The sequence below is a fragment of the Dioscorea cayenensis genome, chromosome 5 (assembly GCF_009730915.1).
Source record: "Dioscorea cayenensis subsp. rotundata cultivar TDr96_F1 chromosome 5, TDr96_F1_v2_PseudoChromosome.rev07_lg8_w22 25.fasta, whole genome shotgun sequence".
Taxonomy (NCBI): domain Eukaryota; kingdom Viridiplantae; phylum Streptophyta; class Magnoliopsida; order Dioscoreales; family Dioscoreaceae; genus Dioscorea; species Dioscorea cayenensis.
The window spans coordinates 22,643,450-22,664,740 of record NC_052475.1 but is presented as its reverse complement, the minus strand read 5'-3'; the positions used below and the strand labels follow the sequence as shown (position 1 = coordinate 22,664,740).

Below are 21,291 nucleotides of genomic sequence, written 5' to 3'. Positions count from 1 at the left end.
TTAATTATTAAAAAAACAATAATTTTCATACCATAAATAAAACACTTTTGTAAAATTTAATAATAAGAGTGCATCCAATGTGGGCCCACTCCAAGAAAGCCCAATACTAGTAGGCTAACATCGACGTTTTAAGGCCAATTTGGATCTACAACATCGCTTGAAAAATTGGTTCTCCGAAACGGTTCAAACCCCACGACATCGTGTTTCTCATCTTGCTCTTTGCCGAGCTTGGGATCCACCGCCAACGACGATCAGGTACTCCTCCTCCTCTCTCTCCCTCTGGATCTGGCCTCAATCTTGGTTCGAATAGATCTGGAACCCTACTTTCCAGATCTTCGATCCTCAATTTTTTTTTCCTTTTTGGTCTCATTAATGCGATTGCGATTGCGATTGCGATTCCTTTTTTGGTTTTTGGTCTTCTAGATCTTTGATTCATGGTTTTGTTCTGCATCTCTGTATTGGATTAGTGCTACCTGTAATTGCCTCGATTTATATGATTGATTTTACCAATCAACTAGAGTTCTTGTTAATTTTTATTTTTCAGAATGGGATTTGTACGTCACCTTTTGTCTGGATTAGTTCTGTGAGAAATTTCAGTAATTTTGTGTAGATCTTTCGTGCATTTCAAAGTTTGTGTTTTCCTATGCTGAATCGCTTGGTGGCAATAGAACTTTTTGTCTGTGAAAACATCTAATGCATACCCGGGAGAAACTAGATGTTTGATTGTTTTTCTTTTGAATTTGTACAGTTTGTGGATAAATCTATTCTGATGGCTAGTTTGAGGTGTAAAAAATTTATTTTCTTGATCTTTGTTTGTATAATTAAAGATATATATATATATATATATATATATATCAAGATCCCAGTAATGTTATATGAAATATTTATATTGAGAGGGAGTAATATAACTAAGTATGAGAAGGGTTAACTGGACATACTTACAGGCCCTTGCCAGGGTCTTGATCTTTGTTTTGTTTGTGTACATGGGAGAAACAATTGATATTGTATCTGCATTAGAGTAACCGTAGAGACACTTCTTATCCAAATTTTTGTTTCATAGATACGAATGTTAAGGATTTATTGTTCTACAATGAATTGATCCATTCAGTAGGTGTTTGTTCCTTTGATTTAGCCTGATCTTGTCACTTTGTTTATCCTGCTGCTTGAATCTCAAGAGAATATTTTGAAATTTCATAGCCTATTTGTATCCCTTTTACACTTCTAAAAGTATATTTTAGCTCCATTTACCTTGATTTCATTCGATTGGAAGAGAGACATGTGGATCTTCACTTGGTTGCTAGCTTCTTGCTCTTTTAATTTAGTTTTGATCATTTTGTGGATTTCTTGTTTACACATTTTATGCTGTTATTATTGATCATTTCATAGGCCCCTTAGCTTTTCACAAATTAGGTTATATGTTTTAAAAAAAAATTATGTTTTTAGAAAAATATTTGTATAAATTCTATTGTTTGGTCCTCGTGGATTTTTACTATTGCCTCTTTGGCTTTTTACAAATTAGTATATATGTTTTAAAAATAATTATATTTTTAGAAAAATATCTGTAAAAACCTGTTATTTGGTCCCCTTGACTTTTTACTTGTTTCATTATAACTTCAACTAAGAAGATTGGATATTGAAACTAATTTGGCCCTCCAGAAAAAAGTTTCTGGCCCCATGCTTGCTTGTGATCATCATTTGATATAGACATTTACTGGCATAATTTTAATATATGTTATCTTCTTTTTAAATATCAAATAGAGAATTATTTTTTCCTAAAAGAAAGGATATCACAGTTATAGTTGTTGCTGAATTTGTTTCCTATTGCTAACCATAAATGTTGGCTCACTTTTCATTTTCTTCCCTTTGTAAATGATTCTAGTGGGAATTATTTGGAACTATTTATGATACTAGCATTTAACAATGCATGTTAGCCAACTTGCAGTTGTCAGTGCGCCCCCCCTTCCCCCAAAACAAAAAGAAGTTGCACTGTATTCTATATCTTAATTATTCTTTTTGTGTACCCCATCTATTCTCTTTTGCCATCGATCTATTTGACGAAAGAAAAATAGCTGCCTATATTATAGGATTCCTTGCCAATAGCCAAAGTAATGAGAAAATGACTTGTCACTGTGAAGCTAAAGGGTATCATACGGTAACTTGGGGTTTACGACATAATGAAAAAGTGAAAGTGACTGAGATGCAAGGGGAGTCCTCACAGAACTTTCTAGATAATTCTCAGCTTAGAATTTGCTTTGAAGAAAATGTTCTTTTACATTCCACTGAATTGTTAGAGTTTGGTTTTAAATGATCTGATGATTTCTTCTCAATTTATAACTAATTGAAAACTGCGTAGACCAAGATTGTGTTTAACTCACCATTTAAGCCTGTCAGTTATAGATTATGTATCGGTGTTGCTGTAATTTAAAATCTTAAACGGTAGTCTAATTAGGAACCTGTAAATGCGTAGTTGTTGTTCTTGCATTGAATCTAATAGTTATAGCTTTCCTTGTACTAGATATAGTGGAACATATAGCCTATCTCATTTGGGAGGACTGGGAGAAGCTCAACTTCTCCATTGTTTATAATTTCATATTTGTAAGAAGTAATAAAATGGATAGGCTATTGGTACTGATCAAGATTGTAAGTTGTCTTCTTAACAGTATTTTGCTTCTTATGGTAGTTGTGCTTTGAGTTACACTCATGGTCGGTGTCAATCTAATTCTTTTTGAAGCTTCAAGGATTCACTATTGAACCATCATCTTATTCCCTTTTTATATATTCTATAGTGGAGTGGTTGCCAAAGATGATCCTGTATTATTTTCTTTATTTTTTTTTGGTATTGCCAATTATGATACCTGTTTATTGCTAGGATCAAGACTATTATCTATGTATTTTCCATTTTGGTGTTTTTGCACTTTATGATATTATTCAATTTCCTGTTATTAGTTAACTTCCTTATGTTATTTACTGTTTAAGCTAGTGTTTTTATAAAACTGTTATGGATTTGTCAAACTTCATATCATCTTCTATCCTTTATTTAAACTTCACATGATATACTGGTCTCCTATGTTCTGGTAGTGTGTACACTAACACTGCAATGCATTCATAATTCCAGTACGTTTGTACATGTTATATGGAAGATATCTAGCTGTGTCTATGTTTGTTTATCTTAAAGTTTCATATTTAGTCTTATGACATTCAGGGCATCTGTTGATTTTTCATGTTTTACGTTTCATGTTTCCTCTTTCTCTATGCTTATGCTTGTTCCGTTGTGTGCAGATGTTGATTCTGACATCCTTCTTATTCTCCTGTAAAAATCTACACATGATGTAAACTCTCAAACTGTGTTATGATGTCTTTGCATGGTCTCTTTCAGGTACCATTTCAAATTAAAACTTTTTGATTTGGAGCAATGCCTTCTCAGAAGATAGAGACTGGTCACCAAGATGTGGTTCATGATGTCTCCATGGATTACTATGGCAAGCGCATAGCTACAGCTTCTTCTGATACCACCATCCAGATCATCGGAGTGAGTGGATCCTCTCATCAGCACCTTGCCACCCTAAGTGGTCACCAGGGTCCTGTCTGGCAGGTTGCATGGGCTCACCCTAAGTTTGGATCTATGCTTGCATCGTGCAGCTATGATGGTCGTGTCATCATATGGAAAGAAGGGAACAAACCCGAGGAATGGTCTCAGGTTCATGTTTTCACTGATCACAAATCCTCTGTTAACTCCATTGCTTGGGCTCCACATGATTTGGGTCTCTGCTTGGCATGCGGCTCTTCGGATGGTAACATCTCAGTCTTCACTGCTCGGGCAGATGGAGGCTGGGACACTACAAGGATTGATCAAGCTCACCCTGTTGGTGTGACTTCTGTCTCCTGGGCCCCATCAATGGCACCTGGCGCTCTAGTTGGTTCAGGTCTTCTTGATCCTGTCCAGAAACTTGCCTCCGGTGGCTGTGATAACACGGTTAAAGTGTGGAAGCTTTACAATGGGAGCTGGAAGATGGACTGCTTTCCTGCCCTGCAGATGCATTCTGATTGGGTTAGAGATGTCGCTTGGGCTCCAAATCTTGGCCTACCGAAATCAACCATTGCCAGTGCTTCCCAGGATGGAACAGTGGTTATATGGACGGTTGCCAAGGAAGGAGATCAATGGGAAGGCAAAGTTCTTAATGATTTCAAGACCCCAGTTTGGCGAGCGTCGTGGTCATTGACCGGCAATATATTGGCTGTGGCTGATGGGAGCAACAATGTCACACTTTGGAAGGAAGCCGTAGACGGTGAGTGGCAGCAGGTTACAACCGTGCAACCATAAATAAGATTCATAGTTCTTCTAAAGACATCCTTGCTACATTCTAGAATTTCTTTTTTCCATAGCTTCTTTGAAGGAAATCCTTTTTTCTGGACATGAATGTTTTCAAAGTCATGAACTGGGGATATTTACTGTTCAATTTTCTTATATTTTGTACTAGATTGATTGATCTTATGGTTTTTTCTTATGAGTCTCATGTGTATGAATTAGACTTTGTTTTTGGAACGTTTGCTTGCCTACTAAATGTTCCCAGGTTTTTCTGATTAGATGAATATGTTCAGCTGGCACCTTTTGTGGTTAGCAGGACGTGTTCTGTTTATTGACAGTTACCTTTTGTCTCATATTGTGTACTACATGTGATCTAGGTCCCAAATTTTGACACCTCTGTTTATATATATATATATATATTTTAATAAATGTTCATTAAATTAAATTCAAAGCATGGTTGTTCCGATGAAATTCAAGAACATATTTGGAAATAAAGCATTTTGATATAAAGGTGTTTAGGCGTTGTAATTTTGTTTTGTATAATTTTCTTAGAGCAAGCTCTAGTCGCCTGAATTATATATATATATACATATATAATCAGATGTTATAAGGGTCTGTTTGTAAATACCGTATTTGTACTTTTGCAGAATTGCATGTATATATACACACACATCTGATTCAATAATTCAAAATCTTTTTTGAACCTAGTAATCTCCCTGGATTATAAGTGAGAAGAGTCGTTGTAACTCCCTTTTCCTCTATTTTTATTAATTTTGTTTAATATTCAACATACATATTATTAAATTTCGTGAATATCAACCAAGATTGTAGTTAATAATCTCACTCCAAAAACTGAAGTTAATCTTTCTTCAATTTAGTTAGTCCAAAACAGATCAAATTAATACTCAACCACAAGATATACTTGAAGTATTAAAAAGATGAATAAAATCCTCCTTTTAACTGGAAACTATCTGGTAATTTTTATTAAAATCAGTTTTCAAGTCTATTGATAAGTTTAAATACTTCAATAGATAACTATTCCATAACGGGTCGGACTCTTACTCCAAAGCAAGTCCGACCCGTTTAATTCCATAGACCACCACCACTATTTGTTTTAAGCTAGAAAAGGCGTTGTGTGGGTCCCACTCTCTCCCCACTCGAGAATATAATAATAAATATATATAAACAGCCCTTTTTTTTCTCCTTTCTTTTGCTCTGTTCTCTTTGCGCCTCTCTCTCTCTCTCTCTCTCGCTCGCTCTCTCTTTGGCTGAGTGCTCTGGCTTCCTTTCAATCCGCGTAATTCTGGTATTTTCTTCTTTTCTCGCGCTTGTTTTTATAATATGAAACTGTTGATTGCTGAAAGTTGAGACCTTTGTGTTGAATTTCGATTGAGTTTTTGGAATTTTCGGTTTTTTGTTTTTTCTCTTTTGTTCTTTTGGTTCTATGTGTTTATTTAACTTGTCAATAGTCCACGGTTTGTAGTTTTGATTTATATAATGGTGGAAAATTTGATAGACCGTTTAGATTGCATGGTTGTCTTGTGTTTCTTGATGGTGATGATCGTGACCTTGATGCCTTACTGATCACTTGTTGATGAACTTTGCGGAAAGGTTCTTCTTCTTCTTCTGCTTCTTTTTTTTTGGAAGTAATTTTAGTGTGGATACAAAGTTAGGTAGAGAGGTGGTAAGGGATGAGCTTGTGTCTTCGCCTCTTTTGGGAATTTTTATCTTTTGTGTCATCTACTTTTTTTAAGCCTTTTTTTGATCTGTTTGAGAGTTATAATTTACTATTCCACTCGGATGTTCAAACAGGGATACAAGTTTGAGGCTGTTTTTATGATTTGTTCAGTTTGATATTTGTGAAAAGCTTGATCTTTTTCATCTTGCTTTCAATATAATATTTCAGCTGTTTGTCTCCTGAAGTGAGATGAATGCCTTTTAGAATATCTTGTTAGACAATAATAATTTATTGGTGAAAATCATGAAGGATAAGTATTCAAATTTTCTTCTTACTTATTTTCAGGTCTTTCTGATCTTGGTTCGGTTTTCTTGTTCTGTTTGATTTAATTCTTCCTGGCGCTTATCTTTCTTAAAATTGTGGCAGTTATAGCATAATATCTCAATTTTTATGCAGTCCATTGTATAAAGGGTTGTCATTCCACTGATGGATGTGCTTACCTTTCTTCCTGTTCAATTCCCTTCTTAAAAATTTCTTTTCATTTGCAGTTTTATTGTCTTCTTTCATGCTCAATTTCCTTTCTTCTAAAATGTTTCTTAATTGATGTTTCATATTCGTATATTGTTTTCTCTGTTTGTCATAATCTTCCAATAAATGGATAATTGGAGACTCATCCACATGCTTTATATTTTAAGGTCTGAAAGGAAAATCTACAATACTCTTCCTAGAGTTGTGTCTTTGTTCAACATGGATTCTGCATTCACAGATTGGGCTGAAGGCATCTGTAATAAGCTTGAAAAACTTTGTGAAGAAAATGCCATTATTCAGGTATGCGGTTTTCCTTGGCTTCTCTCATAATATCATTGGCTTTTACGTTGAAATATAAGGCTTGGCATGATTTAAATATGACAATGTTAATTGTCTCTACTATTTCTTTTGACATGTAAGGCATGGTGCTTAACTTATTATACGTCATGCTAGTTGTGATGGTTTGCCATATGAAGACATTTGGCTTCAACTTATCTGTATGACAAATTAAATTCTTTTTGGGCAGAATTCGTCCAAATACGTTAATGCAGTTGGTGAACATATGCAAACAGTATTAGAAGAAATTGCGCGTGATTGGCTTGGCTCAAATGGTTCTCATATAGAACCTTTTTCTGAATTATCTCTGGAGCCAAACATTAGTTCTGAGGACTGTAAAAGTTCAACTTGTATGAAAATGGCTTCTGGAGTTTCTCCTGTTATAAATCCTGCCACAACAACCGAAATCTATGAGGATTCAACTAGCAGGCATGATAGTTCTTCTGTTGGAAATTCAAACTCCATTAAAATGGTTTCAGCTGTTTCTCCTATGGAAGCTACAAGTCCAGCCTGTTCACCTGAGGCCTGTGAAAATTTAAGGTGTTGGCTTGACAGTCCTGTCGAAAAGTCTGCTTGCATTAAAACAAGTTCAGCTGTTTTTCCTGCAAAAATTATTAGTCCTGCCACTTCAACTGAGCCCTGTGAGAACTCAACCAGCAGGCCAGACAGTTCTTCTGTTGAAAATTCAACTTGTATTAAAATGGGTTCAGATGTTTCTCCTACAGAAACAATAATTCCTGCCACTTCAACTGATGATTCTAAAAATTTGAGTCAGAAAGATGCATGTGATGAAGATCATGAAAAATTGATACATCATAAATTATTCAGCCAATGCAAAGCCTCTGAATTAAATCGTTCATTTGATGGAGAAGAAAACGCCAATGATGTTTTAGGTCCAGTTTTTTCTGCAAATGATCTTTCAGGTAGTAAAGATGATCAAAAGGAAAGGGTGTTGACGCACTCTGCACAGATTTCACCAACGAAAGCATATGGTACTCATTTTTCCTCTTGTTTCTGCCTAACTTCTTTCAATTTTTAACATGAATCACTTAAATTGTTCCCATGGCATATGCATCTGCATTTCAAGGGACAAATATTTTTATTGGTGATCACGATCAGCAAAATGAAATGAAAAACTTAGTTGCTTCTGTACAGCCTCCAGAATTCGGTATGTCTCTATGCCAATTTCTTTCTTCAATTAAATATCTTGCTTCCAGCCATGACTTTGTCACAAGTGTTTTTTCCCTAGTGATTAAACAATTAATTTTGTTCTCTCTCTTGCTTCCATAATTGAACCCTAATAATTAGCTTGCCATCTCTTATTAGCAGATAATCATGCTTTGCTTTTCCCCATAGAAAATTGTTTGCTTGTATATGGGCAATTGTTCATGATGATTAATAAAGTTTTACTATGCCTCGTCATTGGCAAAATTTTCTGCTTTTTGCGGGACCCAAAAAAAAAAAGAAAAAAAGAAACATGAACAAGAAAATAGTTACACTGTTATTCAATTTCCTGGACATTATGTCGTCTCATTCCTATGCTATTAGTTGGATCTTTTTACCAATGCATCGCTGTCATGTTTGTTCACAACTCCTTATTTTTATTGCACCCTTCCCCTAGGAAGCATATGATACAAAACTCTATGACCATATTGAACACTTCTATATTGGGATTATTTAAACAACTCTTCTGGTTTGTATCTTATGTCTAATAAGACGAAAATCATATATCATTCTAGAGCTTCTATCTAGGCACTGAAGAAACTAAAAACCATTTGAGGTTTGCACCATATATACTAGAATAATTTGATTGTGTCCATTGTTTCTTAAACCTCACATCCGCCTTGCATTGACTCTCTCTCTCTCGGAAGTTTGGTGAATTCTTTTGGAGGCTTGTAGTTCTTCAATTGGCTTTAATAAAAATTTTCTACCATTATGGGCTTATAATACCTATTACTGCAAAAACATGCAAATTCATTAAATTTTTTTTTATGACACATCTCCTTTCCATGCCTAAGGTATACATTTGGTCAGTATAGCAGAAAGTAGTGGCTACTTTTATAGGGAAGAAACACTTGGTCCAATTTTCACCTATTCAAGATCAACCCCAGAAATTGCAGGTGAATTTGAGGACGTGAATCTCAACGATTCAAGTGGTGATAATGAAGACTATGTACTTGACTTTATTTCCCATCTTGAATGCAAAGACATCTCATTTAAGGTAAAATTTCAGCTAGCCTTATGTTACTATTGACCATAAGCCTTTCCATACTCATGTTTGATTGTAATATTTAGTCCTAGTATTTGCATATTCAAGTTTGTTGAGATGCAAAGAAAGCTATGTATGTGTGTTCTGCTTGTGTATTACATGTATTTGTATATATAGATGTGGTTTTAGCAAAAACTCCATGACTTCTATGAATCTGTTAAATTCTTCACCATCTTCGTAAATGCCTCTTTCGGTTAAGAAGAAAGGGAGAGCTCAGAGTTGGAGAACTCTCCTAAAATATTTTCAGAAAACAGTTATAATTTCCCTCAGAACCATCTGTTATCATTTAGATAAAATAATTTCCCTTTTCTTGATTGTATATTAATGTTAAAACATAGAATTGTGGAACATGCATTTCTCAGAGCAAATTTAATTTTTTTTTAAATTGCGATTACAATTAGTTCTTTATAAACTACTCAGTGCAGAGCGTTTGCATGATTTTATCCAGACCCATTCTTAGAACACAACTAATTTAGTCAATGTAAAATCCCTCAAACCAACATTATGAAGGTATTTGTAACAATGATGAGTTTTATTGAACTTCTTGAAGAATTTAGTGGTGTACATGCATGCATTAAAGTGCAGTATTGATTTGAATTGGAAGAACTTAATAAATTTTAAAATGTCTTTTATCTACAGGATTAGTCTGTGCACTGCTTTCTTTCTGTGTGATGTTAATTAGCTTAGGAGTATGATGATTGAAATGATGTGCTGAACATCGATATGCCTTGTAACTAAAATGTTCTTGTTTAGGCTGCCATGTACTAAGTAACACTGTCAAAAGACTCAAAACTAATGAGCCGTTTACGATTTTGCTTCATATATATTAGCTCTTCTTTCTTTATTTTGTATTTTGTATTTTTTTATTTTAAAGCTTAGTATGCTTATTCTTTATATATTTCATGTCATTAATAGTTTCAGTTACAATCAAACCAGAATGAAGCAATGATATATAGCCTCTGGCATATAAATGTTACATTTTGTGAACCATATTGACTTGGGCCATTTTACTCTTTCGGCTACTTTCATGGTCTGGTGATCCTGAGTACCAAGTTTGCAATGCGTGATTCTGTAAATTCTGTTAATTTCTGAAGTTTTGAATCTCCGATCTTTACATTTAGTAATTCTAAATGACCTAGCCGGTCGCCATCTTTTGCATTTACACACTAGCATTTCATGGACTTCTGCCAAATTTCATTTGAACCTTGTTTATATGATTGATGACATTATGAGAATGTAGTTTCAACTTAAATCATCTTCCTTTTCAGAAAAAATTCAGGGACGCTATCATTTCGAAAATGGGACTGAGACGGAGGAGGGTTTACAATGAAGCAGACAGTTGTTTTATGACAACCGATGAGAAATTACAGAATGAACCACAGGCTGCTTCTATCGCAAGGGCGAACACAACAAAATCTACTCTTGATTTATCTGACTCCGACTGGGAACTACTGTAAATAAATATCCGAGATCGAAGCTGTATATTCTTCCTCATTGCCACCAAGACGAAAAAGCCAATGTGCTGCTTGAAGCTTATTGTCAATAACCAGGCCTAGGATTGAGATTCCTGCCTCAAAGAGCAAACTGAAAGTTTTGTTCCGGTGTAATTCGATTTTGTTTATTAGCAACTTCATTTCCAATAATATTAAGCAAACTTCACGCAATGAATACTTTGTTGAATTGCTTGCTGAATGCTGAATCATTCAATGTCTACTTGGTCCGTATAACAAGTACATATACAGTATCTCATTCCATGTATCAGGAACACCGGGCAGGCACCAATGGACGCAATCGGCGTAGATTTCCGGTTGAGATCTCTGCTCGAATGTCAAGAGCTTGCCTTGCCGCTCAGTGTAGACCGACGTATGCCCGTCTTTCCGGTACTCAGAAAGCTGGGTGATGTTCAGAAGGGTGACATTAACCTTCAGATCTTGCAAAGTATCTCTTACTGCATCCATGATCTGATGGCTTGAACCTATTCCCCAGTATGGTGCTTGGATTGGAGTAGCCTCATTGAAACAGTTACCATTACTTCCTGAATTCCATTCCCAACTCCTGCATGTGAGAAAAAAAGTAGTATTAATAATTAATTATATATATATATATACATATAAATATGAGAACATGGATGTTTTAGAGTTCTTGGTACCATATATGAGTGGGAGACAAGCTCATGAAGAAGGCCTTTTGGGTGAGAGGATTCATGGTTGAGTCTAACCATTTACCCAATGTTTGTAGTGCCAACCTGTATGCAGTTGTGACATTGTATTCTTTCATTTCAAGAGATCCAATCCTGAAAATAATTATCAAATAAATAAATAAATAAATAAATTAATTGTTTTGTTGAGAACATGAACGCTTAATTAATCTTAGTAGTCAGAGTCTATAGACATGGCAACATTTCAAACTAGTTTATAGAGACATAAACCTTTTGGAATAAATGAATTTGATAAACTTATAAATAGCATTACTCTTCCAGAGAAATTGAAAACAAACTTAATTAGAAAAATAAAAAAAAAATGAAAAAGCATCTTACGTGGCATTAATGAGAGGCTTGTTCATCCACCATACATAGCTCTCAAAGACAAGGACATCAACTCCCTCCCAATTCTTACTATGTTTAGAGATTGAGTCCAATTTAACTTGCCTCTTTTGCACATGATGCTTAGTGGCATGATCAGCATTTGATTCCACAAGAAAAGGAGCCCAATAGAATTCAATTGAAGCATTGTATTCCTACACCAACATGCTTAAAACTATTTTAATTAATTAATTAATTAACCAATCATCATAATGATCATCTTTTAATTAGATACCTCTGCCATGAAGATTCTTCTGGGAGGAATCTTGGTCATTGATTTCTTAGAATCAGGAATGGCAGATTCAACAAGACAAACCATAGATTCCCATTGTGTTCTCTGGAGAGAGTCCCCTATGAACATCAACCTCTTGTTCCTCAAACTCTCCAACAATTTCAAAGCATCAAACCTTCAAAATTTTTACACATACACCCCAAAAACAAACATTAAAAGATGAATACTATTAATTATATATATTCTAGATAAAATCTGAATTCAAGAATGAATAATAATGAACAAAGAGAGAACTGAACAAAAGAAATAAACCTTGGAAGTTGGCATGCATGGGGTTTCCACCTCCATTTTTGGTAGAGAGAATCAGGTCTTCCATTGCTAAGGCAAGTGACCTGTGTAGTAAGGTAAGGGCAACTCTCTTCAGTATACAAAGGCCTTGGATTAGATTCATCCAACACCCATGCACCCTCAAAGACATTGCATGATCCATTCCTCAATGCATCATGATATATATGTTCATCATCACCTCCATCATCATTCCTTATCTTAGTCTTGTGCATGGCAGTGAAGGAGAACACTCTCTGCAAGACATGTTTGCAACTTGTTTTCGAGCACGAGGATTCGATCTTTAACCGTGATGCTCCAAGGAGAAGAATGGCGGCTAAAGCGAGGGGGACGAGAGTTTGAAAACGGTGGTGGCCGGAGGCCGGGGAGGTTGTCATTTTGGTGTACAAGAACCTCTTAGAATATATTACTAAAACTTTTATTTATTGTATCAGTGTTCCCTGAATTTCTTTTTTCTTTTTTAGGTTGTATATAGCTCTCTGTGTGTGTCTAAAATCATAGATGGCTTGCATTTTAAGTGTTTGAAGAACACTCAATCAACCACCCATAGCTTGACTTTAGTTAGGAGATTGAAAGAGATGGAAGAATGCATGAGTTTATGCACATTGATACACCAACCAGGCTTATATTGGCCCCTAGAATTTCAATTGATTGAAATGGTTGATGTCTTCATTTTGACTCAAAAATGTAGTTGCAAATAGGTAAAAAGTCACCATCTAATTAGTCAAGGTTACATTTGACTTTTAACTTTGTTTATTAAACAACTGCCCAGTGACCATGTTCACATATAAAGGTCACCCTGTTTTACCACACTAATAGCATCTTCAACAAAGTAAAAGGGAGCCACTTTGCATGCATTAGATGAATTTGTTCACCGTGCAGAACAAATGGCATATTATGCATTAACACACATCCACTAAAGAATCAAAACAAACAAATTTATACAATTTATTGTTTAAACAAAATAAAAGGCGAAAGGGCCTTTCAGCAGGAGCTTGAAGACGACGAAGACAATGCTATACATATTGTTAATAAAACATCTCAAAATTATTTATAGATGGTTTCAGATTCAAGCGTGCGATAAAATAGTAAAGCATCATACTCAAATTTCAATTGAAACCTGGGCATTAAAGTACCAGACTTGACACTCCCTGTTAATTTTGCAAGTTTTGCTGTCAATGCATAATAGCTTGCTTTGATGAATCTTATGAGTTGTTCAGGTATATACACAAACCACAACTCATTATTCACCAAATAAATTATAACACTCAAATCTCAACAATTCATCACTAAATACAATCCTTTTCCTCCTTTTCTTTTAAAACTAAAGCCAGATCCACAACATGTTTCCATTCGAAATCACTGAAAGAATGTAGAACTGAAACCTATTACATTTACAATGGAAAGGATCATTAGAAATATAGATAATCCCACAAATTCTAGTCGCTCCAACATGACTTCAACTTTCAGTAACACTTTACAAAATATATACGAACAAACCTCAAAAAGATTAAAATCTTTACCAAAGATCACAGAGCACAAGATGTGAAATTCATCATCCAACCCAACTTAATACCCATAAAACATTTGGGTTTAAGCTTCTTCGTGAGTAGCACACACGATGCGGTTATGCAGATAAATGGTTCACACTGAGACAAGTAGCATGAGAACATAGTTATATACACAATGGAAAGAGATTTACCTTGATATTCATCACATAAATTACAATCGCAAGGCATTTCAGAAGGTTTTACCAGAAGCTTCTTCATGAGCCACAACCATGCAATTTACCAGATAAATGGTTTAATCCAAGATCAGTAGGAGGTTTACCCATGACAAGAATGAGGAACAAACCCTTCCCTAAAAAATCTATAAATCACAACTTACCATGTCTGAGTAGATGATACTCATGTAATAATGAAGCACCCAGGTCACTATTTACCTTTTTGATTTGCTTTCAAGTTGTAAACTTTCCCGGATGATTCTCAACATTGCCGGAGCACACGAACACAGACTGATTTCATGCGGAAAAGCTTAAGCTTCAATGGGATGGGAATTCTCTAGACAAGAGTAAAATCGTGGCAAAGAATTATCAGTGGTACAGATAAGATACATCTTGCAAATGCCCTGGTACAAAGAAAAAACATATCATCATTGTTGTCATCAGAATAATAGAAAGCCATTGAAAACAGTACAACAAAAGCCTGCAGGAATAAGACACAAGAATACTGCAGTAGTTTGTAAAGAAAAATTTGACAGGGAACAAGAACACACTGATTCTTAAAAAGCATTCATCCAATAACATATCTGGTGGCATATCAAGAATGAATCCCCCACCTTAGGCATTTCTTAAGTTTAACCGAAACACAATAATAATTTGTATTTCATAAAAAATAGCGTACTCCCAATTTGAGGTGGCAAGTTGGATCAGATAGTGGAACAATATTCTATCAAATAGTTAAGGTGATTAGTAAGACTATCATTACCATCTCTATAATTTCCAGATTCCCTACATTTCAGATACACTGGCATGGTCAACCATCTGATTTTAAATGAAATTGAAACTACATTTAAAGACCATACTCTTGCAATTCTGCATAGAAAGGCAATGGAAGGCAATTTTTTCTGCCATAGAGGTGAATGTTGAGCATATCAACAAAATGTCAGCAACTTGCATAAATTTTTACCTTGGTTTATTTTAAAAAAGAGTTCTTATTTCACTCATTTCTTTTCTATACCACTCTCCATCTTCATTTTTCTTAGTTTTCAATCCCAATGTTCAATTTTTTTAACCAGCTTATCTTTTTTCTCTTTCTTTTTAAACTGCATAAATTATTATATTCTGTATAAATTGTTTTTTGTCTTTCAATTTTTTTTAAGTGATTTTCATGATTTTAAACACTTCAGTTTAAATTTTAATACGATCTAAATCCCTTGTCCTAAATTTTATATCTCCAAAAAACAATTACAATCACAATTCACATTATTTATGTATCTATATACACAAGAAATAAGAGTAGTGTTATTCATCCCGAAATAGTGTCCCAAATGTAACTCCAGAGGTGGGGTTGCAAATCCCACCTCCGGGGTTATATTTTTTTTGCAACCCCACCAGGGTTGCATTCAAGACACTATTTCGGAATGAATAGCATTATTCCACCTAAAAACTTATTATACTAAAATTTTCTCCACCCACCTAAAAACAATGCAATTCACATGCCTATTTATATATATGCTATGTTCACAGGTTTCCATTAAATTCAAGTGCAAGGCACTACTTGGATACTCGTATCTATATCTTAGTAAAACTTTCTAGAAGAAAGCAATAACTTTATTTTTCTTTTTATAATGGTAGCTGACATTTAGAAGGCCTCCGTGTTTTCTTCCTTTCAAGAGGGAAACCCCAGAAAGATAATAAATAAATAAATAAATAAATTCAATTAATTAAAAAATCTGAACTTACTAAATATTAATTTTGATAGAGAGAAATACACAATATTTTATGAAATTACAAAATATTTCAATGATTTATAGATGCATATTAGTAGATTTTATCATCTTCTTAGTTTACAAGATTGGTATTTTAACTTTATAATCAGAAAGTGATTATATGCACATATAATAATTAACTCTTTCTCAAAACTAAAGAAGCAGGAGCTGCCAAACTGTCATAAAATTATCAAATAGATAAAACCGCAAATGTATAAATCCTTTTCTAACTGTTAGATTATCGCCATATATAACTTTATGATCTAAATATTTTGTCATCTAAAAATATGTTTTACATTTGTCTCAAAATGGATGTTCATGCTTAATTAAGAATTTTCAAATGGTTAATAAATATTGAAACAAATTTTAACAATCCAGATTCCCTCTTGAAAAAAAATTCTTAGATAGAGTTTGTCCCCTTAAAAAAAGAAATTGAAAATTAAAAAATTGTGTTTCAAATAGGGATCAATTTATCTGTCCCCCCAGTGAGCTACCAAAACTTGAAAGGCAGTGATTCCCAATCTAGTAAAAATGAAATCGGGCAGAAAAGTTGAAAAACTTGCTAGGATCCTCTTCCAGGTATTTTGTTTACACACATATACGTGTATTTATTTATAGTGTATAACTAAAATTATAATTATAATTATTAATAATATGTTTTATATTTCTTTTTAAAGTAATAGTGAAGAGGATCTTTGTCAGTTTTGGGATGGTCACAGACGGGATTGGGAATGCCCTGAACCTGGTCCTGTTGCTATTCCTAATTTCAAATATCCTGCTCCAGAAAAGTGAAACTAAAACTACATTTAGGGCCATTTGAATTGTGCTTCAATTATATTTTTTTAGTGCTTCTAATTAGTGTTTTGTTTAGTGTTTATATGAAAAAAACAATCATGCTTTTAGCTTATGGAAAAACACAACTTATTCTATAAAATAAGCACATATGGAAAATGTAATTCCATGAGTGTTTATTTTGCAAGTACATGTTTGCAGAGGAAAAAAAAATGAATCAAATGGGCAATTAGAAAGCTAGTCTTGGCACAAAATAACCAATGCTAGGCACTTTGTGGGCGCTAAAGATCATCCTAACAGCTAACTTGATTGAAGTCAAAACAAATTGTGCATCACAAGAACAAAATTCAGAGACCTCATGCCAGTCCTGTTAGCTTCAAGCACAATACCACATGTAAGCTTTCAAGATTATACAAACCAAATGATCCCTAGGAGTTGAGTATCATGAACCCTACTTGAGAAAATAGAAATCTTGAAGTTATAAACCAATACAAGCACAGGCAAGAATAAAGTTCCTCCATATGGTCCGTCAAAGGAGTTTCTGTTACAAGGGCATAAGTTATAATATCTTCTAATAATGATACTCTTTGAAGAAATGAAAGACTATCCATTTCCAACCCAAACAAAAAGTCCATGATCGCCATTTTGGAGATAGTTGATTTATACAAAAAACTTGAGACATTTAAATACAGCCATAATCTAAGTAAAGCTTGGACATCAAGTGAAGGAATCTGTGATTCAAAAATGCCTTTCCATTTGCATCGAAGGTGGAATATAAAACAGATACAGCAATATAAGCATTTATTTTACAGCTAGCTCCTGGATGCGTAACCTTTTGATAATCCAATAAAGTAAACGCCACTCACACAAGCTCCATAACATAGATTGATTCCCAATTTTAAGGCTTTTTCTTCTTTTTTGTGCAATATGTTGAACATTCAACTTGTTCAAACTTCAAGGCATGCTTTCTAGATTCCCAATTTTAAGGCTAGTTTTTTTTGCAACTTGTTGAACATTCAACACCTTGTTCAAACTTCAAGCCATGTTCTCTATCACTATAGAGAATTTGATTACTACCAATAATTAGAAATTGAATAAAACCAAAGCCATTCTATTTCAGACAAACACCTAGAACAATCAATCAAAAATATCTCTCAAAAAAATGTAAAAGTACCTATATTGTCAGTCTAAAAGTGATTGTCCCTTTGCATCTTATGTGTTAATGTAGGTTTCCAACTTAAAATTATGAGTAATAGTTTCATTTACAACACCTTAGTCATAAAAGAACAGCAATCTAGTGCAAAAGCTCAATTAAATGCATGTACCCAAACAAAATCAATGCATAAAAAGAGATTAGAAAACAATCCCATAATTTTCAACAAATTGATTCCAAGTGATTGAAACGGAACAAAGTGTTCTTTGAAAAGCCTGAAAAAATATATATTGATCTTTCTAGATAATGTATTCACACATAAATTTTTGAGTTAGGCACACATATAGGACGAAAGTCGAATTAGCATTCATAAGCTAACAAGCTAAACAAACCGGTGATTATAAAGAACAATAAACCACTACAGGTAACATATAAAAATAAACTTCTGCAGTAGACCATTTTATGAGCCAAGTATCCAAGTGCTACCTGCATTATATGAGCGTCATGTTTGTGGTGAATGTGCTGCATCAGAACCATATCCTGAGGAACTATCACTATCAGAATCTGCACAAAAGCAAATTGAGGAAAGGCTAGTGTTCAATCCACCATACCAAAAGTCAGGACAAATAGCTTAATGCTTTACAGAGACTCAAAGATTAGAATAATCTGTATTACCACTAGAGGAGGAACTTGAACCGCTGCTAGAGCTACTTGAACTGTTTGATTGACTTGCAACATTATCCTTCTTTTCCCTACCATTGGGTGATGATGAAGACACATCTTTTTCATCTACAACTGATTAAAGTTAAGAAGGTCAAATAAACGAAAGTAGCGAGTTCGTAACAAATGAAGAAACTAGAAAAATTACTTTCGGTATAATTACCTGTTTTATTTTCTTTTGGTGCTTCCACGGCAACAGGCTCTGCCAACTGCAATAGAATACACAAAGTGAATGGCTGTATGCTTCAATTAACAAAAGTTGAACTTTTCAGAAGAATAGAATGCGAAAAAGACTTCCAAATCTTACAGTTTCTGGTATCCTTTCCCTGCCAGCATGGCCTGCCTCGGCTCTAGCCAAACTAGCAAGCTCTGCCTTCCTCTTGTTCTTGCTCAGGCTCTTCTTATAATTAGTCACAAATCTATCAAGCTCCCAAAGAGTCTCCACATCTACGCTATCAATATCTACTTCAATCTCATCATCATGCTGGCTCATGGCTGAGTTTCTCTTCTTGATAATCTGCACAATGTTGTCTAGCTTTTCCGGAGGCAAATTCTGCAAATTATTGCTCAACCTCTGCTTCTCCTCAAATGTCATATCCCTCTTATGCAAATCCTTCGCCTTGGGCTTCTTCAAAGCTGGAGACCGCCCAAACTGAGGGGTATGATTCACAGGTTTCGTCTTTGATTCTGCCATAGGATGCACAGTGGAATCCGATCTCTCCAGAGTCCTCACATCAAGAGGAGGAGGTCGGGGCACTTTCTTGGCTGGCGGGGGATGCAGAAGATAGGAATACTCCGACTCAATGGCAAGCCATCGCTCCTCAAATAACTGTGAGAGCTGCTCTGCCATAATGTGAACATCCTGCCCCTTGGGATTGTAAGTCATGGCATTCTGGAACGTCAGCCTCACATCCTCCGCAAACTCCCGCGGTGTCTTGTACCAGTTCTTGGCGAGCCGGCTCTTAATAGTACCAAGATCCATTGGTTGTTTGATGATGGTGTGGTAATCATGAAGCCCAAGCCGTTTAACATCCACAGGGGTGTTAAAAACCCAGCCATGCTGGTGCTTCATCAGCTTGGACAGCAACGAACTGCAACTCTTGAACACCTGCGTAAAGACCTTTCTTGTCCACATTCGGGAGGCCATAATCCCCATCCCCCTTCCTGTTAGAATTAGCTTTGGCCTTCTTGTGGCTATGGGAATCAGGTAGCGGGATTTTCTCCTTGCCAAGGATGAAATCAGAGTTGCGGTAATACTGATTAGCCTTAGGAGTGCGCTTCTCCTTCTCAAAGGTATCGGTGGCACTGTTCTCCCCCGGTGGGACGGCCACGGAGAGATGGCGGCGGAGTGAGGCGGCCTCGGAGTTCGAAGAAGGCGGGGGACGTTTAGAAGGGGCAGGAGTGCAGGGTTCACTGGCAGAGAACTGCGAAAGTGTGTGCGTGGGGGCAGACACGGTGGCGAGACGGAGCTCGTGAGCCTCCACCTTCCGAGAGAGTGCGCGAACCTGCTCGAGCTCGGCACTGAGTCTTCGGCGAAGCTCGCGGACCTCATGGCGGGAGCCAGAGGCGACGCTAATGGTGACGGTGCGGGGGTGGAACCGGTGGTTACCATGGTTGAGGCTGGAGGCATCGTCGTCGGAAGGGGCAGACGAAGCGACCGGAAGGGGAGGAGGAATAGGTTGCTGGAGAGACGAGTTGAGGTCGTCAGCAGTGGCTAGGGTTTGCTGTGAGGAAATCGGGTTACTGCCATTGTTGGCGTTGCTGGTGTTGATAATCGTGGTCTTAGGGTTCTTGTTGTGAGTTTTACGGGTATAAACCTTGCTCTCCGACCACCGGTGCTTCTCTCGCGATCCATCACCACCACCACCGCCGCCACCAACTAGAGACCCAGAAGCCATACCTGTAAATCCAGAGTGAAATCCAGGAGGAGATCTCGATCTATGCTTCGATAAACGCAAGCTTGGACACGATTGGGGGAAGAGATTGAAGAATTAGGGTTTTGGAAATCCGAGAAACCCTAATTTGAGAAGAGAGAAAGAAGGGGAGAATCACAGCTGATGATGCCACGCAGTGATGGAATGGGTTATGACTTATGATCATTGAGTGGGTCTCAACACACCTGAGTCCATTTTGTTGAATCAATGAGTTCACTGTACTTTTATTATTTTTATATTATTAATTTGAATTGATTTATCAAATAAGGAGTTTTTGGTAAAAATAATAATAATAATAATAATAATAAATTTGATTGTATTTTTTTTTCAACAGAAATTTGATTATAATTATTTAAACTCTTATCCTCATTATTTTTTGTTGGCTTATGCTATTTTTCAAAATCTAAACTATTAAAATAGGCCTATAAATATTTTAAATTTATAAAATAAATGTTTTTAAGGTGAAAATAAATCAATGTAGATGGACATTTAAAATCAATTTAGTAAACTTATTTGATATAGATGACATTATATATATTAAAAAATATGGATAAATCCCATGTCACGCAAGGTGAGGGCACGTGAGGGGCGCTTGTCGTCTATTTGTCAAAAAAAAAATAGATAAATCACAGGGTAGAATTCAAATATTTGATTTTTGACTTTGGTGATGTTGAAAATACCAACTATCCTATTAGCATTTAAACAAACACATATAATAATAATAATAATAATAATAATAAAACAGCGTAAATTAGATTTTAATTAAATGATCCCACTTTTTATATAACATTATTACTCTACTTAGACTATTAAGACATTTTAATTAAGTAGATAAGTAAAGAGATCAATTAGGGTATTATAAAAAAAAAATCAATGTATTTTTAATATTTCATTAATTTATTTTTATGATATTAATATTTGTTAATAT

The 21,291-nt window shown here is 35.3% G+C and overlaps 4 protein-coding genes across 10 annotated transcripts; 2 read left to right on the top strand and 2 right to left on the bottom strand.

Moving 5' to 3' along the window:
• The first annotated feature begins 153 nt into the window (after positions 1 to 153).
• On the top strand, positions 154 to 4,584 carry LOC120262101 (protein transport protein SEC13 homolog B-like). Its single transcript, XM_039270157.1, has 2 exons — positions 154 to 255; positions 3,377 to 4,584. Exon 2 carries the CDS (start codon positions 3,413 to 3,415, stop codon positions 4,319 to 4,321), a length of 909 nt encoding a protein of 302 aa, XP_039126091.1. The 5' UTR covers positions 154 to 255; positions 3,377 to 3,412; the 3' UTR covers positions 4,322 to 4,584.
• A 946-nt stretch (positions 4,585 to 5,530) lies between these two features.
• On the top strand, positions 5,531 to 10,781 carry LOC120261100. Of its 7 annotated transcripts, XM_039268791.1 has the most exons (7): positions 5,531 to 5,612; positions 6,680 to 6,812; positions 7,039 to 7,681; positions 7,772 to 7,840; positions 7,936 to 8,016; positions 8,867 to 9,069; positions 10,386 to 10,781. In XM_039268791.1, the coding sequence occupies exons 2-7, from the start codon at positions 6,732 to 6,734 to the stop codon at positions 10,572 to 10,574; spliced, it is 1,266 nt and encodes a 421-aa protein (XP_039124725.1). In that variant the 5' UTR covers positions 5,531 to 5,612; positions 6,680 to 6,731; the 3' UTR covers positions 10,575 to 10,781. The 7 variants fall into 7 exon arrangements, with proteins under 7 accessions (XP_039124725.1, XP_039124728.1, XP_039124726.1 ...); XM_039268794.1 differs by lacking the exon at positions 7,936 to 8,016 and having other exon boundaries at positions 8,960 to 9,069; XM_039268792.1 differs by having other exon boundaries at positions 7,039 to 7,840; positions 8,960 to 9,069.
• On the bottom strand, positions 10,773 to 12,722 carry LOC120261102 (protein trichome birefringence-like 31). Its single transcript, XM_039268797.1, has 5 exons — positions 12,243 to 12,722; positions 11,934 to 12,105; positions 11,654 to 11,853; positions 11,267 to 11,410; positions 10,773 to 11,172 (listed from the first exon to the last, which is right to left on the bottom strand). Exons 1-5 carry the CDS (start codon positions 12,650 to 12,652, stop codon positions 10,821 to 10,823), a joined length of 1,278 nt encoding a protein of 425 aa, XP_039124731.1. The 5' UTR covers positions 12,653 to 12,722; the 3' UTR covers positions 10,773 to 10,820.
• Positions 12,723 to 13,955: 1,233 nt separating this feature from the next.
• Positions 13,956 to 20,540, bottom strand: LOC120261011 (transcription factor GTE4-like). The gene is given in 6 exon segments (XM_039268664.1): positions 13,956 to 14,402; positions 18,196 to 18,273; positions 18,385 to 18,504; positions 18,593 to 18,638; positions 18,737 to 19,544; positions 19,546 to 20,540. Coding segments are annotated over 5 exon segments (1,818 nt in total). The 5' UTR covers positions 20,328 to 20,540; the 3' UTR covers positions 13,956 to 14,402; positions 18,196 to 18,211.
• Positions 20,541 to 21,291: the final 751 nt, after the last annotated feature.